The 19,291-nt window shown below is 34.5% G+C and overlaps 2 protein-coding genes across 2 annotated transcripts; both read left to right on the top strand.

The window, feature by feature from the left end:
• The first annotated feature begins 848 nt into the window (after positions 1–848).
• On the top strand, positions 849–11,104 carry LOC137819175 (ABC transporter G family member 36). The gene is made up of 23 exons (XM_068622946.1): positions 849–1,277; positions 1,468–1,842; positions 3,152–3,361; positions 3,483–3,567; positions 3,685–3,844; positions 3,937–4,013; positions 4,104–4,157; positions 4,515–4,605; positions 5,054–5,355; positions 5,817–6,415; positions 6,592–6,752; positions 6,855–6,964; positions 7,049–7,205; positions 7,296–7,451; positions 7,556–7,725; positions 8,277–8,609; positions 8,707–8,997; positions 9,092–9,175; positions 9,251–9,384; positions 9,474–9,701; positions 9,789–9,960; positions 10,187–10,441; positions 10,552–11,104. Exons 2-23 carry the CDS (start codon positions 1,484–1,486, stop codon positions 10,822–10,824), a joined length of 4,461 nt encoding a protein of 1,486 aa, XP_068479047.1. The 5' UTR covers positions 849–1,277; positions 1,468–1,483; the 3' UTR covers positions 10,825–11,104.
• Positions 11,105–12,669: 1,565 nt separating this feature from the next.
• On the top strand, positions 12,670–17,980 carry LOC137819523 (NADP-dependent malic enzyme). Its single transcript, XM_068623401.2, has 20 exons — positions 12,670–12,868; positions 13,001–13,275; positions 13,372–13,492; positions 13,594–13,668; positions 14,278–14,429; positions 14,523–14,628; positions 14,734–14,799; positions 15,312–15,407; positions 15,513–15,584; positions 15,693–15,776; positions 15,861–15,959; positions 16,124–16,171; positions 16,241–16,294; positions 16,381–16,479; positions 16,561–16,650; positions 16,735–16,812; positions 16,910–16,984; positions 17,076–17,166; positions 17,257–17,385; positions 17,643–17,980. The coding sequence occupies exons 1-20, from the start codon at positions 12,839–12,841 to the stop codon at positions 17,729–17,731; spliced, it is 1,929 nt and encodes a 642-aa protein (XP_068479502.1). The 5' UTR covers positions 12,670–12,838; the 3' UTR covers positions 17,732–17,980.
• Positions 17,981–19,291: the final 1,311 nt, after the last annotated feature.

The following is a 19,291-nucleotide window of genomic DNA, read 5'->3' as shown; positions in this document are numbered from 1 at the left end:
ATTTAAATACTAATTTAAAAATTATTTTATAAATTTTTATTAATAACAGAAATTATTTTAAATATAAGCATTAATTATTTTTATTTTTAAATTTGGTTGATATTTAATAATTTTCTTTTAGTATTATTATATTATTTTTTTTATGTATTTATTATAGTTATGTTGAAAGACAAAGTAGTTATTCACTCAGATTTATTAGGAAAGCAGAAGTTTGAATAAAATAATTTTGAAACATACATGCAGGGATGGTGGAAAGCACAGGGCCATCTCACCTTAGACTTTGGCAGCCATAAAAGACCTTTTGTTTTCTTTCTCCAATTATTGCAAAACCATAACTTGGTCAAACAAGACACACATTATTTCCTCTCAAACACACTTCACATGTCAATTCCTCCTACTCAATCTCTTCGGTTAAAGTTCATGTGTTACTGTTCTGTTCTCGACATATACTTTTCACACACAACATTTTCCTTAAAGAAAAAACACACGAGCAAGGAATGCCACAAAGATAATTTATCCATTTACCATGTTCTTATTCATGTCTTATTGTTTGATTTGCAGTGGAAATAATCAGAAAAAATAACCATTCCATTTGACAGTATCAACAAATTTGAATTTGGAACAGTTACTGTCACCTATCTAGATATTACTGCATTTTTTTTATCTGCTGCAAAATATCTCAATATTTTCACTGGTCAAACTCAATATCAAATTATGAGTTTCCCGAATACTCAGTGGAGTCACGTGGTACAATTGTTCTTTGATTCCTTGAAGCAAGATTTTAACTCAGAGGGAAGGAAAATTATGACTTCTTTATTAAGAAAAAAAGGTTAGTAATATATGCTTTCAAGAAGCATTCGTAGGAAGCTGGTGCGAAAGCGGAAACGCTGGTCATGTTTGAACGGGTTTTGTTGTTACTATGGTTACAATTCAACTCAAGGAATGTGCTTTTGATTATTATATATATATACACTATAATATATAACAAAAGGGTACCCCTTATTTTTCTCCTCAAGATAGAAAGCAATAGGATTTAACAATTCTTCCACAACTTGTAGAGCCACCCTGTCCCACAATATACATATATATCTTCGTTTCATCTAGAAACTAAAAGCCATAACTGGTATCAGTTCAGCTTACTTGGCCAATATCTCGGAATCACTCTCATGAAGTGAGAATAGAAAGCAAAGAAAGAGGGAGAAGGAAGAATCATACTCTTCAAAGAGTGCAAGCTCCTTGGCTTGAGGAGAGGATTCTTTTAGTCCTTGTGGTGTCATGTAAGTTTGTATACTCTTTCATGTTTTTTCTCTTTGGTTGGTTAGGGATGGTGAAGAGAGGAAAATGAATAAGAGGGTGTTCTGTTTATGTCCTTTAGTGCTTGTTTTGAGTTAGTGAAACACCCTTTTGAAGAAAGTGGTGAAACCATGTTTTGCTGTTGAGTGGAGTTTAACTTTGAGCGTGTTTCAGAACAAGGGGAGGCAAAATGGATGGGAATTTCACCAGAAGCATAAGCAGGAGCATAAGCAGATCAAGTTGGAAAATGGAGGAAGTGTTTGCCAGTGGAAGGTATTCTCGCAGAACTTCTCAAGTAGATGAGGATGAGGAGGCTCTCAAATGGGCTGCCATAGAGAAACTCCCCACCTATGATAGGCTAAGGACGAGCATCATCCAAACCTTTGCCGAGGGTGGTGATCAACAACCTGGTAACCAAATTCTGCACAAGGAAATTGATGTTCGCAAGCTGGACATGAATGATAGGCAGCAAATCATTGACAAGATTTTCAAGGTTGCTGAAGAAGACAATGAAAAGTTCCTCAAGAAGTTCAGAAACAGAACTGACAAGTGAGTCTAGTTAGTCTTTCACATGTGCTGTTCTTTTTACTTCTTCACCTACCTACCCCACTCACCAAAAAAGAAAAAATCAGATTTGAGGCTTCAAAGTTCAAACTGAATTAGAAAACCCTTTGATGATTTTACTAGAAATACATTAAATATGTTTTTAGTCTCAATCAATCTGTTGAATCAAGGAACTCCCATCTATTTACAAAACTTGCTTTCTCTTATGATTATTTATACTTTCTGCCTTCTTTCATTTTATCCCACCATATATTATCATTTTGAACACGTCTCTGTCATTTGATCAAGATAAAATCAAATGAAAGAACAATTTCATGTTGGTGCTATGCAGTAGAGGGGAACCAGATCTACAAATGAACATTATTACAGATGTAGTTTAAATTTAAATACTTTATTAATTAAGATTTCTGTCAAAGCTACTTTTTTAAGACCTTTTGAAAATCAAGCATCATATCTCAAACTTGAAATTGTCAAAACAAAGTAGATATCCAATTGAAAGCATACCTAATACTTTATTTTTCATGTCAATACCATACTTTTCATGCAAACCTAATGAGTGGATGAAATTGCTGATGATGAAGGGGAGCTAACATTTCTTTTATTTTCACATGTGTTGTTCCCTCTTCCCTGCCTAAGTAACCCACACACACAAAAAAAAAAAATCAGATTTCAGGCTTCAAAGCTCAAACAAGACTGGAAAGTTTTTATGGCTTAACTAAATAAAGATGAAATAGGTTATAGTTTCAATCTGTTATATCAAGAAACCCCTCTATTTAGAAAATCTTACTCTCTCTTATGATTATACTTTGTGGTTTCTTTCATTATATCCCACCATATCATCATGTTGAATGTGTCTTTGCCATCTTATTAAGAAAAGTTGAAGGACAATTTCATGTCAGTGCTATGCACAGTAGAGGGGAACCAGATCTACATATGAATATCAATGCAGATGTAGTTTAAACTTTAGTACTTCATTAATTAAGATTTTTGTCAAAGCTATTTTTCTTAAACCTTCGAAAATCAAGTGTCAGTCCAAACTTCACATTGTAAAACCAAAGTAGGCATCGAATAAAAATCACACCTAATATTGTTTTTCTGTCAATACCTTATTGCTCTTGCAAACCTAATACTTGAGTGGACTGCTGCTGAAGGTAAAACCATCTTTGGAGCTAACCTATTCCTTAGACAAATTAATACTGTTACATGATTCAATTATTCTGGGCATTGGAATAATGCTACTTACAAATAGTACAACATTTTGTTATTTATCTCTTTTTTGTTTTACTAATTCCAGGGTCGGGATCAGACTTCCAACAGTAGAAGTGAGGTTCCAAAATTTGACTGTTGAGGCAAATTCCTTTGTCGGCAGCAGAGCTCTGCCAACCCTGCCAAACTCTGCATTGAACATTCTTGAATCATTTTTTGGTATTTGTGGGATTAGTACAGCTAAGAGGACAAAGCTCACTATTCTTAAGAATGCCTTTGGCATTGTTAAACCATCAAGGTACCAATCCCAAGTTGTTATACAAATAGTATATAGTGTGGTTGGAATAATGTTTAGCAAAATAAAAAAAAATTTAGTCTAGTTGGTCTTATATGGTTTTTTTGTTGCATGGTTTCTGCAGGATGGCCCTTTTATTAGGCCCCCCATCTTCAGGGAAAACGACCCTTTTGTTGGCATTGGCCGGAAAATTAGACCCTGAATTGAGGGTAGACTCCAACCCCATCATTTTTACTTAAAAAGTTATTCTTCATAGATAACAAAATGATGATGAATAGTAATAATAAATGATGATAAATTATAAATTACTGGTTTTGATGAAACAGGTAAAAGGAGAAATCACTTACAATGGACACAAACTTGATGAGTTTGTGCCAAGAAAGACTTCAGCATATATTAGCCAAAATGATGTTCATGTTGGAGAAATGACTGTAAAAGAAACACTGGATTTCTCAGCTAGATGTCTAGGAGTAGGGACTAGATATGGTAATTAATTCAACATTTTCTCTTCAACCCATTTTTCCCAGTTAAATAATTTCTTAAAATTTTTATTTTTGTCTTAATTAATATGATTGTAGATCTATTAACCGAGCTTGCTAGAAGGGAAAAGGAAGCTGGCATATTTCCAGAAGCAGATGTTGACCTTTTCATGAAGGTATTTATTATTATGTAATACTAAAAGTCAACAATTATCTCAATTTTGGTTAATCCATGGTGGTGTTCTAACCTGTTTCTTGCTTTATAGGCCACTGCAATGGAAGGAACAGAAAGCAGTCTCATCACCGACTACACACTCAAAGTAAGTAATTTCTTTTTCTTGTTGAAATTTTTTCAAACATTTTTGTTTTGCATGGAAATAAGAGGCAGAGTTAGTACGAAATGTTCTCAACAACTTTCCACGTATTTACCCCACCAAGTTATTAAACTCAATTTTCCTTGTCAAGAATTTCAATTCACCTACCCTGCAATGTTGACTGATGTCAACATGTATTTTGGCTGAAGAAGGTCCCCATCAGAGCATGACTAGTGGCCATGTGAACTACCCTAACTGCCCTCATACATTACACATTTTATAATCAACTAATTGTGGCTAGTGACAGTGGCGAACGATTTGTTTAATGTTCTAATGAATCATTATTGTTCTTGTGTGAAACAGATATTGGGGCTTGATATTTGCAAGGACACCATAGTGGGTGATGAAATGCACAGAGGTGTATCAGGTGGCCAAAAGAAGCGTGTTACCACAGGTTAGAAGGACTAAAATGTCCAAAAAATAAAACAACTATTACTGATAACATCAAAGTTTATCTGTATCTGCTCATAATGTTTTCAAGTCCAACACTATCTTTAATCATGCTCTGGAAGGTGGCTACAAGTTGTATATAGAATTTCTCAACCACACAATTTTTTAAGATTAAGAGAACGTGGCCACGTGGACTTTTTGCCAACCAAACTCTTGTTTAATTGTCCAAGAACATTGTTTATTCAGATTACTTTTTATTTTATCTTTTGAATACTTATATTGTTATGTCATTAAAAAGTTTCTGGTTTTGAATAATTACTTTCAAAAATGTATTATTTAATTAGAACTCATTGTGTATATGCAGATAGATTATGAGAATCCAAATGAAGATAATATCTAATGCTTAACTATCTGAACTATTCTGATTTCTTAGCTTTGATTTGATTACACAGGAGAGATGATTGTTGGGCCCACAAAAACACTATTCATGGATGAAATATCAACGGGTCTTGATAGTTCCACAACTTTTCAGATTGTGAAGTGCTTGCAGCAGATTGTGCACCTCACTGAAGCAACTATCTTAATGTCCCTTCTTCAACCTGCTCCTGAGACTTTCAATCTCTTTGATGACATCATCCTCATTTCTGAGGGTCAGATTGTATACCAAGGTCCACGTGAACACATCGTGGAATTCTTTGAGTCATGTGGGTTTCGCTGTCCCGAAAGAAAGGGAACCGCTGATTTCTTGCAAGAGGTGTGTTCATCATATCACATACCTTAAAAAACAAGACATCACATGACTTGTGTACTTAAGCTTAACAAATACTATATAACTTGTGCCCATAACTTACTGCCACATTCCAATCATGCAAGGAACATTTTTTTATGACACGTGTTAACTGAAAAACAAAACCTCACAATTTCTGTATAAAGTTAAACTTTTAGAGAAGTTATACATTGACAACTTGTAACAGTCTACAACTCTGCCTAAAATTTCAGTTTTTTTTTGTATGAAATAATGAAAATACCATTTTTTTCATATCATGAATCACAAATTGTATAATGGAGCAGGTTGTCTGAAACTTTTATGTGAATGATTGAGTAAAAACACTATCTGTTCTCTCCTACTTTAACTTTCTAGAATAGGTTTGTCTTAATTTGAAAAACAGTGTGAGGGGAACTAAAATTACAATGTTAATTGGAAATTTTGAACAGGTTACCTCAAGGAAGGACCAGGAGCAATACTGGGCAGACAAAAACAAACCATACCGTTATGTTACAGTGACAGAGTTTGCAAACAAGTTCAAGCGGTTCCATGTTGGAACGAGGCTTGAGAGTGAGTTATCTGTTCCATTTGATAAGTCAAGTGCACATAAAGCAGCTCTTGTATACAGTAAAGGCTCTGTGCCCACAATGGATCTTTTTAAAGCATGTTGGGACAAGGAGTGGCTGCTGATTAAGAGGAACTCCTTCGTCTACATATTCAAGACAGTCCAAATTATCATCATTGCCATCATATCTGCAACATTGTTCTTGAGGACTGAAATGCACCAAGATAGTGAAGATGGTGCTTCACTTTACATTGGGGCAATTTTGTTCTCTATGATCATGAACATGTTTAATGGTTTTGCTGAGCTAGCACTCACAATTGGAAGGCTTCCCGTGTTTTACAAGCACAGAGACCATCTTTTCCACCCTGCTTGGACTTACACCCTCCCCAATTTCTTGCTGCGTATTCCCATATCTATTTTTGAGTCTCTTGTTTGGGTTGGTGTCACCTACTACACCATAGGATTTGCTCCTGAAGCTAGCAGGTAAACTCCTGCTTTTTCTTTTCTTTTTGCATAATTTGCATGTACATTTGGACTCATTTACATAGCAACCTAACAAGATTTTGCTACAAGTTTAGTTCATTGTATAATATCATTGATGCAAAATATGAGATGTATTTATAATTACTAAGTGAGCCTTTTCTTGCCTATTCTTTTAGGTTCTTCAAGCAATTGTTGGTGGTGTTTCTCATCCAACAAATGGCAGCTGGGATGTTTAGGGTCATTTCTGGAGTGTGCAGGACAATGATTATAGCCAACACTGGAGGGGCTCTCATGCTCCTTCTTATTTTTCTACTTGGAGGTTTCATCCTTCCCAAACGTGAGTGACAATCCAAACTTTTGAAGCAAAAGCCTTTGGAAACTGACTCTATACTTACATTTGTTCAAAGAATGTGCTCACATACATGCTCAATGGTTACAGGTGAAATTCCTCCTTGGTGGGTATGGGCTTACTGGGTGTCACCATTGACATATGCCTTCAATTCCTTGGCTGTGAATGAAATGTTTGCTCCAAGGTGGATGCATCCACAGGTAAATTTTGGAAAAATGAACATGAATATAACTCACTAAGAAGAAACTCATTGGTTTCTAACTTGAACATGTCTTTGACTGCAGACATCTTCGGATAAAACTACCACATTGGGTCTGTCAGTGCTAAAAAACTTTGATGTTTTTGCTAAAGAAGAATGGTACTGGATAGGAGCCGCTGCTCTTTTTGCTTATACCATTTTCTACAATGTTCTCTTCACCCTTGCACTTATGTACCTTAACCGTAAGAGCTCTGACTTCTATCAATCTTTCAAGCTACTTGCTTCACTTTCTATCTTAATAAAGCTTTTTTTTTTCTTGTTTGGTGCACTAGCTCTTGGAAAGAAACAAGCAATTATTTCTGAGGAAGATGCAAGTGAAATGGAGACTGGAGGAGACACCAACGAAGAACCTAGACTTGTAAGGCCCCCACAGTCCAACAAAGATTCAATGTTTCGATCATTATCTACTGCTGATGGAAATAATTCAAGTAAGTGTTAAAGCACACAACGTTAATAATCTTTGATGGTCTGGCTAAAAGTATGTTCTTAACTTATTGATGTAACATGGTTTGTGTTATATGAATCATTTCAGGAGAAGTGGCAATGCAGAGAATGGGTAGCCAAGCTACCAGTGGACTAAGAAAAGTTGATTCAGCAAATGATTCAGCAACTGGAGTTGCCCCCAAAAGAGGAATGATTCTACCTTTTCAACCACTTGCAATGTCCTTTGACACTGTTAATTACTACGTGGACATGCCTGCAGTAAGGATCCGATTACTTCTATAGTATAATTTCATAATATGCACAGTTAACAATCTATGAGGCTCGGACACACCTTTTGATTTTTGATGTGTCGGACACACAGACACCGACACTTGTAAGACACGTATCGGTGAAGTGTCTAATTAAAAAAATATTTGTTGTATTTTTGACAATTCTGACACAATTTTAAAAAAAATAAATACATTATTTTTCTAAAAACTCAAACTTATTGTATAAACTTTTATTATGATTACAAAAATAAGTAACAATTCCTTTTGAACCATCCATGAAAAATATATTTCTGTTAAAAAATAATTGAAACATACTTACGCGTGCACATAAATATTTATTGTCAATTTATATAATTCATAGTTATATAATATATAGATCCGTATCCCCATGTCCTATATTTTAGAGATTATATGTATCTCCGAGTCTGTGTCCGTGTCATATCAGTGTGAGTATCAGTGTGAGTGTGAGTTTCTGTGCTACATAGTTAACAATCCTTTGTGTACTTGTAAAGTATGTTCTAACTCTAATAACTTTTACAGGAAATGAAAGCACAAGGAGTGGCTGAAGATAGGCTGCAACTGCTTAGGGGAGTAACCAGTTCCTTTAGGCCTGGAGTCCTAACTGCACTAATGGGAGTTAGTGGAGCTGGGAAGACAACTTTAATGGATGTTTTAGCAGGAAGAAAAACTGGTGGCTACGTTGAAGGAGATATTAGAATCTCTGGGTTTGCCAAGAACCAAGAAACCTTTGCAAGAGTTGCTGGTTACTGCGAACAAACTGATATTCATTCACCCCAAGTTACTATTCGTGAATCTTTGATTTACTCTGCTTTCCTCCGTTTACCAAAAGAAGTTAGTGAGGAGGAAAAAATAGTAAGTACTCAACAACATTATAGCCCTTTTATTCTTCTCTTAGTAAGGGTTCATAGAAGGGTGAACTAAAAATTTATTTATTTATTTATCTTTTCAGCAATTTGTGGACCAAGTGATGGATTTGGTAGAGCTGGATAATCTGAAGGATGCTATAGTGGGGCTTCCAGGAGTTACAGGGTTGTCAACAGAGCAAAGAAAGAGGTTGACCATTGCTGTTGAGCTTGTGGCCAATCCTTCAATCATTTTCATGGATGAACCAACTTCAGGACTTGATGCAAGAGCAGCAGCTATTGTTATGAGGACTGTGAGAAACACTGTGGACACGGGAAGAACAGTTGTTTGCACAATTCACCAGCCTAGCATTGATATCTTTGAAGCCTTCGATGAGGTACCAACTAACCTATAAACTATTTCATCTTGTGTTTCTTATCTTTGTATCGTCTATAGCCTCTTTGGAGATTAATGAAATTTTTTTGGTCCAGCTTTTGTTGATGAAAAGAGGAGGGCAAGTGATCTACTCAGGACCATTAGGCCGAAATTCCCACAAGATTATAGAATACTTTGAGGTATTACACCTAAGTGATTCTATTCATTTGATCATGTACTTTAGCATAGGGTTTAACATCAAGTTTCATTCACAGGCAATTCCAGGTGTTCCAAAAATTAAAGAGATGTACAACCCAGCAACATGGATGCTAGAAGTGAGTTCTGTAGCAGCTGAAGTTAGGCTTGGAATGGACTTTGCTGAATACTACAATTCTTCATCTTTGTTTCAGTGAGTCAACTAACAATTAGAATGCCTACATTGTCAAATGGTTTATATACTTTTGTTGGTTTGAGCTGACACATTTGCTTATTGAACAGACGAAACAAAGCCCTTGTGAAGGAGCTAAGCACACCTCCACCTGGAACTACTGATTTGTATTTCCCCACCAAATACTCTCAATCCGCACTGGGGCAATTCAAATCCTGTTTCTGGAAGCAGTGGTTGACATACTGGAGGAGCCCAGATTATAATCTTGTGAGATTTTTCTTCACCTTGGCTAGTGCCCTCATGATAGGGACAATATTTTGGAGAATTGGTGGAAATAGGTGAGATTTGCTTCCTGTGAAATCTAACTCTACTCTTCAACCTTTAGTTCTAAATTTTAGCTAATTTCTCTGGTTATATTTTCTTAGGGACAATTCAAGCGACCTTACAATGATCATTGGAGCAATGTATGCTGCTGTCATTTTTGTTGGCATCAACAACTGCCAAACTGTTCAACCAATAGTAGCAGTTGAAAGAACAGTGTTCTATAGAGAAAGAGCTGCTGGAATGTATGCTCCCCTGCCTTATGCCCTCGCACAGGTTGGTGGATTGATTTACTAGTTGGAGATCTCACACCGACTAGAGATTAAGATATTTCATAATATATAAGTGGGTTCAAACCTCATCTGATAAGTCAGTTTTATGAGGTTGAGTCAGGCTTAAAGTACACTTAATAACTTTAAAGAACAATAATATTTTCTAATATTTGTTTCTTGTTATCATACCTTGTTGTGTTATCCTTAAGCTAATGCATTTGCAATTGCAGGTTTTTGCTGAAATACCGTACGTATTTGTCCAAGCTGTGTATTACTCACTCCTAATCTATGCCATGGTGGGCTTTGAATGGAAAGTGGAGAAGTTCTTTTGGTTCTTCTTTGTCAGCTTCTTCTCTTTCTTGTACTTCACATATTACGGTATGATGACTGTTTCCATCACACCAAACCACCAAGTGGCATCAATCTTTGCAGCAGCATTCTATGGACTCTTCAATCTCTTCTCTGGTTTCTTCATCCCAAGACCAGTGAGTACCTTCTAGTTTGGTTATTATCACATTTTAAGGCATAAGCACTATAACACATATCTTACATAATCTTTGCTAACACAACTCTTCTATCAACTTTGCCTTTTCAGAAAATTCCTAAATGGTGGGTGTGGTATTACTGGATTTGTCCAGTGGCATGGACAGTGTATGGATTAATTATCTCTCAATATAGAGACATAGACGACCCAATTTTTGTGCAAGGAAGTACCATAAATTTCACTGTAAAAGGATATATTGAAAACCACTACGGGTTTAAACCAGACTTCATGGGTCCAGTTGCTGCAGTTTTGGTAGCTTTCACTGCCTTCTTTGCCTTTGTATTTTCCTTCTGCATCAAGACACTGAACTTCCAATCAAGATAAAAGAGCTACAATGTTGTATGTGCAAGTTCTGCTATGGCAAGTTGTAATCAACTTCTGTATGTAAATAACTGAGGCTGGAGTCCATGCTCAAGATTTATGGAACATATTTCATAAGCTTAATAGATGATCACGATAGTTTTGCTAGCAGAGGGTTCTTCAGTAAATGTAAATCATGTCATTCATGCTATTATTAGTTTGGTTTGGTACCTAGAAAAGGTTAGATTTTCTTATGCTTTATTCTTGCAACAATAACAGATAAAAGCTAATTCTTTTGCATTAACTCTTTGTCAAGAAAAGTCTATATTGTTGTTTGCCTATTGCCATTTTTCTCTGATTAACTTTGTAATTTCCTAAAATGAGTTTTACTGTCTAATTGAGACAAACTAATGTTGCATTAAATAATGGAGCCAAATGGTGCTCTTGGTATGTAAAAGGTGGAGAAAGAGACGAGAAGGAAAAACAGCAAAGAGAGAAAGAGAGGATGTTGAATTGTATTGAGAAAGTTGATCTACTTAACACAGACACTTCGACACCTGTAATTTTCAAAATGTAGGACACGAATACATGGATTTATATATTATATCATTATAAATTATATAAATTGACAATCAAAATTTATGTAAAATATTAAGAGTTTCCTCTTTATATGACAAGAAGATATTTCGATTCAAAATAATTTGTTTCTTATTTCTATAATCATAGTAACAACTTCTACAATAAATTAAATTTTTAAAAAATTATTGTATTTGTCATCTTTAAAATTATGTTGAAATCGTGTTAGAATTATTAGAAATTCAATAAATATTTTTTGAATTAAACAATTCACCGATACTTATCATACGAGTTTTGTACATGTATCAGTACTTGTATCTAATATGTATCAGTACTTGTATTTAAGAGATGATCAATATCTAATATGTATATCCGATACCACATTTAAGGCGAGTATCCTATACCACATGTATAATGCATAATGTTTATTGGTCGTTTTCACATGTGTTGTTCCCCTAATGTGTGCACTTTGCATCAACAATTATTTTCAAGGCATTGCTCTATCTTTTCAAACATTCATCACACTAACAATTTACTTCTATGATTCGACTAATGGATAGATATCAGATTCAATTACTCTTATTATTTTCAATAATTACTTATAATCTGCAAGGGTTTATTTACATCGCTAAAAACATGTTCAAATAATAAATTAGTGTGACATTTTTAATCATTTAATTCATTTTTTATTAAATATAATATTTAATTCTTTAATATGAAATCTTAATTAAGTGTTTAAACACCTTTTAACTTGTCCACGAGTGTTATATATATATAATACCATGTTTATAATATTTTTAGTAAAACAAATATATTTTAATTTTAACATTTTTAAAATTGAATTTGATCCCTAATATTTTTTTCATGACTAGAAAAAAAATAATTTAAATGAGTACTATTCTAAATCGTACCTACTAATATTTCATATATAGTTAACATGTAATATTTTTATAAAACTTTTAAGATATGAAAAATACACGTTATTTATTTTTCTTGATATAAATATTCAAAACTAAACTGCTAATTTCAAATTTTATGTTCTTACTCACACCATCACAATCTCTTAATATTCTATGTAAATATAAAAGAACACTCTGTTCTTGCCCACAATGTAAAAAAAAAAAACACATATTTATGTTTTTCACGGGAATTAATAATATGATAGTTTTTTTCTTATAAAATACTTACCAATGTCAGTTTTTTCTGTTTTCAGTTTCACGATAAATATAAAGTAATTAAAATCAATAAAAATAAATAAATAAAGGTACACAGAGGCAAAGAAGAGAAGAGGAAGAGAGAGAGAAAAAAGGAGGGAAGTTTCAGTTATTTTCCTCTGCTTCTCCTCAAGAATCTCTCTTTCTCTTCATTTCTCCCTCCCTTTTGTGTCAACTCGCTCATCCAACCGCAACTCGCTCATCCAACCGCAACTCGCTCTCTGTCACACACTTGTTTCATCAAGATCATGTTCTCCTCCAATGCACACTCCTTCATGGTACTTTATAACACTTCCCAATCCTCATATGGAAGCAAAAAAAAAATTAAAAAAAACTCATTTTTCTAATAATTTTCTTGAGATCGTTTGATTTCTGTACATGGGCATTGATAAAATCTTCTCCTTTTCCAGTTTTCGTGTGAACTTTACCCGCAGTGCAAGTCGGGCATAGGTGGGTGGTCTTCGGGTAGTGACTTCTCAGCTTCACAGAGGAGGCGTTCTGCTCCATCGAGAGTGACGTGTTGTGCTTCAACTTCGAGCAGCGGCAAAACTCACGGCGGCTTTTTGATGGAGGAAGAGGCCAGTGGGACTTCCACAATCGCCGGCGGCGGCGTCCGGGACGTGTACGGCGAGGATAGAGCTACTGAGGATCAGGGTGTGACTCCGTGGAATGTCTCTGTTTCTTGGTGAGTGAATGAGTGTGAGACTTGCTGTGATGATCTTCCATTTTTCTTGTTTGTATTTGTGGTTGAATGAATGGGACACTGTTGATTGGCTTGTAGTGGGTATACTTTGTTGAGAGATCCTCACTTCAACAAAGGACTCGCCTTCAATGATAAAGAGAGGGACTCCCACTACTTGCGTGGCCTTATTCCCCCATCTGTTCTTTCTCAAGAAACTCAGGTTAATCATCTCATCACATCACTTTTTCCTAATAATCTTTCTTTATTAAGGGTAATGATATATTGAAAACCCAATAATTTATCAATGCTTCTTTTGTTCAGGTAAAGAAAATGATCCAACACATACGCCAGTATGAAGTTCCATTGCACAAGTTCGTGGCAATGATGGATCTTCAGGTGGCCTTGAGAACACTTCCTTTTCTTACTTCCTGGCAGATTTTTATGTTAAAAATTTGCTTTAGGCTGTTTCTCCATTTTGAATTTAACTTTGGTACAAAATTAGAAATTGATAAAAAAAATCAATACTAGCTTTAATAAGTTACTGGAAACATTTGATAAAGTGGATTGAAGGTTTATTAACAAGCGCCCTTACTGCACTCATTAGCATGTGTTTGTTTTGAGACATTCTCACATTACAATGCAAATGGCATTTGACAGCAACTAACATCTTTCCCAATACACTATTAGACATTAGTATTTGGTGGAAGACCCTTTTACTTATAGTATGCTGGAATATATGTAGAGTGCAGTATGAAAAAGTTGCAAGTGCAAAAAATAAGCATTGAATAATGAGTCCAAAACTTTTTCACAGAAAACTCTATATTTCCATAGACGTGCTCTTGTCTGCATTCTGCACATGCGTAGTTATTGTCATGATTTTGTTTTGAACTTGGGATCTCATCCTTACCATAAAACCATGTCTTTGGAGAACTATATTCGCAATTTGATTTGAAAAATTTGGGATTAGATTCTAATGCTTTCCATTTGTGATTGGCTGGGTTGCAGGGGAGAAATGAAAGATTGTTCTACAGGCTTCTGCTTGATCATGTTGAGGAGTTACTACCAGTTGTCTATACTCCAACAGTTGGTGAAGCATGCCAGAAATATGGGAATATCTTCATGAGTCCTCAGGGACTTTATATAAGTTTGAAGGATAAGTAAGTTCGAGTTCATTTGCACTTTCATCCTCCTCAATTTTCTGTCTTTACCGTTTAGTCATTGTTGGATTTCTATTGGATGGGTTTTAAAAGAGGGAGGATTCTTGAAGTACTAAGGAATTGGCCTGAGAGGAACATTCAAGTCATTGTTGTAACTGATGGAGAGAGAATTCTGGGCCTTGGGGATCTTGGTTGTCAGGTATTATACTCGTCCATGTATAAAAATTATGATGTTTTGTATTATGTTGTAACTAATGGTCTAATATTGTGATCTCTCTTTTGCTAACTAATGCTGTATTACCAGGGAATGGGAATACCGGTTGGAAAACTCTCTTTATATACAGCACTTGGTGGAGTTCGTCCTTCTTCTGTACGTATTTTGGGTGTACTATACTTGTTACAAACTTCTTGTGATATGGTACTTTGTTTTACGATGGTACTGAAATTTGAGTTGCAGATTTTAGCCCCCAACATATCCACATGCAGAACACCACCCTGGAATAAGTTAAAAGAATGAAAGAAAAACAAAACAAAAAAGAACAGAAGTTGTTTGGGAGATTCCTATATTTGACTTTGAATTTCATTAGTTGGGCCCTTAAGTCCTTACCACCACTCAGAAAAAAGAATCTTGATTTAAAAATTGAGCACCAAGACAATTTGCCATGATTTTTCTGCAGAAAAGTAAATACACTTGTAGTAGCAATTTATACTTTTTTACTGTTGAAATAGTAGTGCTTATTTCAAAGTTTGCTTGCCGCATAACATTCAATTTTGGAAGATTGTCAATAGTGGCTCCTCTGATCTCTGATTTGTTTATAAAAAAATTGTATGGTCTTCCACTTCTTACTAAAATTGTATTGCTATATCATCAAACTGTTTCAGTGCTTGCCTATTACCATCGATGTGGGTACAAACAATGAGAATTTGTTGAATGAAGAATTCTATATAGGACTCAGGCAGAAACGGGCAACTGGGCAGGTTGGTTCATAATTTGTCTTTTTTTTTAGCCTTAGTTTTAATCTCAGGCATTATGTCGTCTGATGTACCACAATAATAATTTTTTTTTACCTTTTCTTTTTCCAGGAATATGCTGATCTTCTGCAAGAATTTATGAATGCAGTCAAGCAGAATTATGGTGAAAAAATCCTTGTTCAGGTACTAAGCAGTATGCGAAGACATCATTTCAAGCCTTATTGGATAGAAAGAATGCAACACTGCTAATTTCAAGTTCCTGTATTCTGCATCTGCTTTGCCATATTTTAGTTTGAAGACTTTGCAAACCACAATGCCTTTGATCTACTTGAAAAATATAGGTCAACACATCTTGTCTTTAATGATGATATTCAGGTGAGAAATTCCTTTCTTAAATTGTATGTTTAGATACTTTGGTAATCAATAATTTTCTTTTATATGCTATCCACTTTGTTTCAGGGAACAGCATCAGTGGTTCTTGCAGGACTAATTGCTGCTCTGAAATTGGTTGGGGGAGACTTGCCTGATCACAAGTTCTTATTCCTTGGTGCTGGAGAGGTAAGTCATTACCATTCTGGGATCATGTTTCCTTCTTTGTTGTTTCCTAGAGATAAGAAAGTTTAATCATTTCACAACAGAGAACAAGGTGAAAAGAAGAGAGTACTGAACATTATCAGATTACGTTGAATTGTTCACTTGAATTGCATGGTTTGTGGTTGCAGGCTGGCACTGGAATAGCAGAACTCATAGCACTTGAAACTTCAAAACGGGTTAGATATTTTATGCTAGCATTAAATGAACGATTTAGATTTTTCCAGAAACTAACTATTGTCTTGCAGACAAATCTCCCAGTAGAAGAAATGCGCAAGAACATTTGGTTGGTGGACTCAAAGGTTGTACAAAAGCCAATTTAGCTCTTTCCTGTAGAAAGCAATTGTTTGCTTACCATTGTATTAATCTTTTATTCCTACTTTTACAGGGTTTGATTGTGGATTCCCGCAAAGAATCACTTCAACATTTTAAGAAACCCTGGGCTCATGAACATGAACCTGTTGAGGAACTTGTAGATGCTATTAATGTATGGCTCTCCATTTCTCTTGCTCTCTCACCCAGAGAGAAGTTGTTTCAAATTTCTTACATTTCAATGTTTTCTTCTCAGGATATTAAGCCAACAGTTTTAATTGGAACATCAGGACGAGGAAGAACTTTTACCAAGGAAGTGATTGAAGCTATGGCTTCCTTGAATGAGGTAATATGTCAATCCACTTGCCAAACTGCTGTGCATTTTGATGTCTACAGAAGCTAATGTATCCATCATTTGCAATGCTTGTAGAAACCTATTATTCTTTCCCTTTCCAATCCCACATCACAGTCAGAATGCACTGCTGAAGAAGCTTACACTTGGAGCCAGGTAATATGAAGACAAAGTTATTATCTTCTCATTATTTGGTTGGAATGGATGAGTAATAACTGGTATCATTTTTCATTTTATTTCGCATTTCAATCAGGGACGTGCCATTTTTGCTAGTGGGAGCCCTTTTGACCCAGTTGAATATGATGGAAAAGTGTTTATGCCTGGCCAGGTCTTAAAGGAGTTTTTTTGTAGAAATGTTAATTTCTCAAATCCTATGAAATGAATTTTACTAATATAAACTTGTTCTTTGTTATCATCAGTCCAATAATGCATACATTTTTCCTGGATTTGGTCTTGGTTTAATAATGTCTGGAACCATTCGTGTCCATGATGACCTGCTTCTGGCAGCTGGTAAGTGCAGAAGAAATTCAAACATTTACTTAAAGTGTTTAAGCTTGGAATACTTATAATTTAAATGACAAATCATATTTCTTGGAACAGCTCAAGCTTTGGCTTCACAGGTGGCTGAGGAGGACTATGACAAGGGGCTCATATACCCTCCTTTCTCCAACATCAGAAAGATTTCAGCACATATAGCTGCCAAAGTGGCTGCTAAGGCCTATGAACTTGGTAAACCTTAGTTTTTCTTTTGATATCTGAAAAACTTTGGCTATGTCTGGATTAAACTTGAAAGTGTTTTTGCAAATTCAATGCACCAAATGAAGAAGGAAAAAAGTTGTTGCTTTGAGAGTAAAAGAATTTTTTAACTTTCCAATGTTAATCCAAACATGCACACTTTATGTTTCATGTTTCTAATACTTATTCTCCTTGAAATAGTGTAAAATAAATTACAAGAGTAATGAAATTGAATTCACATTCTTGAACAGGCTTGGCCACTAACATTCCTCAGCCAAAAGATTTGATGAAGTTTGCTGAGAGCTCTATGTATACACCAGCCTATAGAGACTACCGGTGAAGTGACAACAGTCCATTTTTCATCTTTTTGGGTTTTTTTAATTATAAAATGTTTTCTTTATCCTTTCCCTGCTCTTTTATGTTATGATGGGAAATGATGCTTTAACAACCCTTAGAGTTATATACAACTCTTCTTCGTGATATGTGTTTAGAAATAAATATATATAATAAAAAATAAATTTGTAATTAAATGATAGGAAAGTATTGAGGATTGTAACGTTGTTGTATAAAAAATGAGATGTGAATGTATATTTTTTCCGGTAAAATAGAGTTTAGGTTGTTGTTAATGTAGGTAGATGAACATAAGAATAGCTTTAAATACAATAATTTAGATTCTGGTATACCATTTTTGCATGTCTCTTTTCCTTTCATTTATTCATTAAAAAATTAAAATAATCAAGATTCTGTGCACCTTAAGTGGTAGATACTCCAGAAGAAAGCATCACCAAATGTAATTTACTGTTGAAGGAAACTTGTAGCCCTGGTGGCATTTGCAGACACAGAAATGAGCATAGAAATCTTTCAAAAAAATCAGATCACTCATAACTGTTTTATGCAATATCATTATTGGACATAGAGAGATTCACCATTTGCACTTCTAATTTCATTTTTACTATCTACTGTACTTTAGGATAAACTTAGTTTAATTAATTTCATGTCATTATAGAAAATTCTAAAACATTTATTCTTCATCTAGATCCCATGCACCTATTCTTCATCGCTTTTCATCTTAGTTTCTTCACAAATTCACTCACTAATCATTCTTTCCTCCAATCATGCAAACTCATAATTATTTTGATGGAAGGAAAGACAAAATAAATTGAGATATGCATGCTGTATGTTCAATTCCAGACCTATTCCGATAACATCTTATGGACTAGCCATTCCGGAATGCTACCATGTAATCTCCCATTTCAATTTTGGATTTGCAACTCTGCAAATAAATTGAATTACCACTTCTCTAGTCGCAAACGTTTGAGAGAATAGTTTTATCCTTTGAGTGTATGTCATAGGGTTGACGAAAAAATTCGTTGTATTCAACATTCACCTGAAGATATATTTTTTAGTTTTGTATTTCAATTTTGCAACTTGTAAGTTTTTTTTTTTTTTTTGAATTTTGTGCTTTCCTAATAATAAAAGTAAGCATATTTTTTAAATATCTTTCTGTTTTATTTGATTCAGTTTTTTCATTATTTGAAAAAAAAAATTTAATCATTGTCAATTTATATTTTTATGATACAAATTAACTTAAATAACTTAATACTTTAGTACATCAAATAGATTTTTTAAAATAAACCGGAATCAATTTAAAGGTGACATTTTACTAATTTTATTTTTTATAAGAAATTTTATTGGGTCATCTTGAGTTTTTAATCCCTTTTTATATATTTTTATTAAAATAAAGTTAATGTAGATTAGACATTTAATTGAAAGGTATTGTTAGAATAAATAAAAGTATGGATATGCAATAGAAGGTATGGAGGTGGAGGAGAATTTGCCATAAAATTATTATGAAAAAAATGGTAAAATTAATTTTTTTTAGATTGTAGAAAATAATTTC

The sequence above is a fragment of the Phaseolus vulgaris genome, chromosome 10, assembly GCF_051622355.1.
Source record: "Phaseolus vulgaris cultivar YP4 chromosome 10, ASM5162235v1, whole genome shotgun sequence".
NCBI lineage: Eukaryota > Viridiplantae > Streptophyta > Magnoliopsida > Fabales > Fabaceae > Phaseolus > Phaseolus vulgaris.
Note: the sequence above shows the minus strand (reverse complement) of the source record. Positions and strands in the feature narration are given on the sequence as shown.

What these genes read in the sequence shown, in the direction of transcription:
- LOC137819175 (XM_068622946.1), top strand. Translation starts at nt 1,484, where the DNA reads ATGGATGGGAATTTCACCAGAAGCATAAGCAGGAGCATAAGCAGATCA. An exon ending in TGCACTTATGTACCTTAACC is followed by an intron (nt 7,206 to 7,295) that starts GTAAGAGCTCTG and finishes TTGGTGCACTAG; the next exon opens with CTCTTGGAAAGAAACAAGCA. An exon ending in TCTTTGAAGCCTTCGATGAG is followed by an intron (nt 8,998 to 9,091) that starts GTACCAACTAAC and finishes TTTTTGGTCCAG; the next exon opens with CTTTTGTTGATGAAAAGAGG.
- LOC137819523 (XM_068623401.2), top strand. Translation starts at nt 12,839, where the DNA reads ATGTTCTCCTCCAATGCACACTCCTTCATG. An exon ending in TTGGGGATCTTGGTTGTCAG is followed by an intron (nt 14,629 to 14,733) that starts GTATTATACTCG and finishes CTGTATTACCAG; the next exon opens with GGAATGGGAATACCGGTTGG. An exon ending in AACTTGTAGATGCTATTAAT is followed by an intron (nt 16,480 to 16,560) that starts GTATGGCTCTCC and finishes TTTTCTTCTCAG; the next exon opens with GATATTAAGCCAACAGTTTT.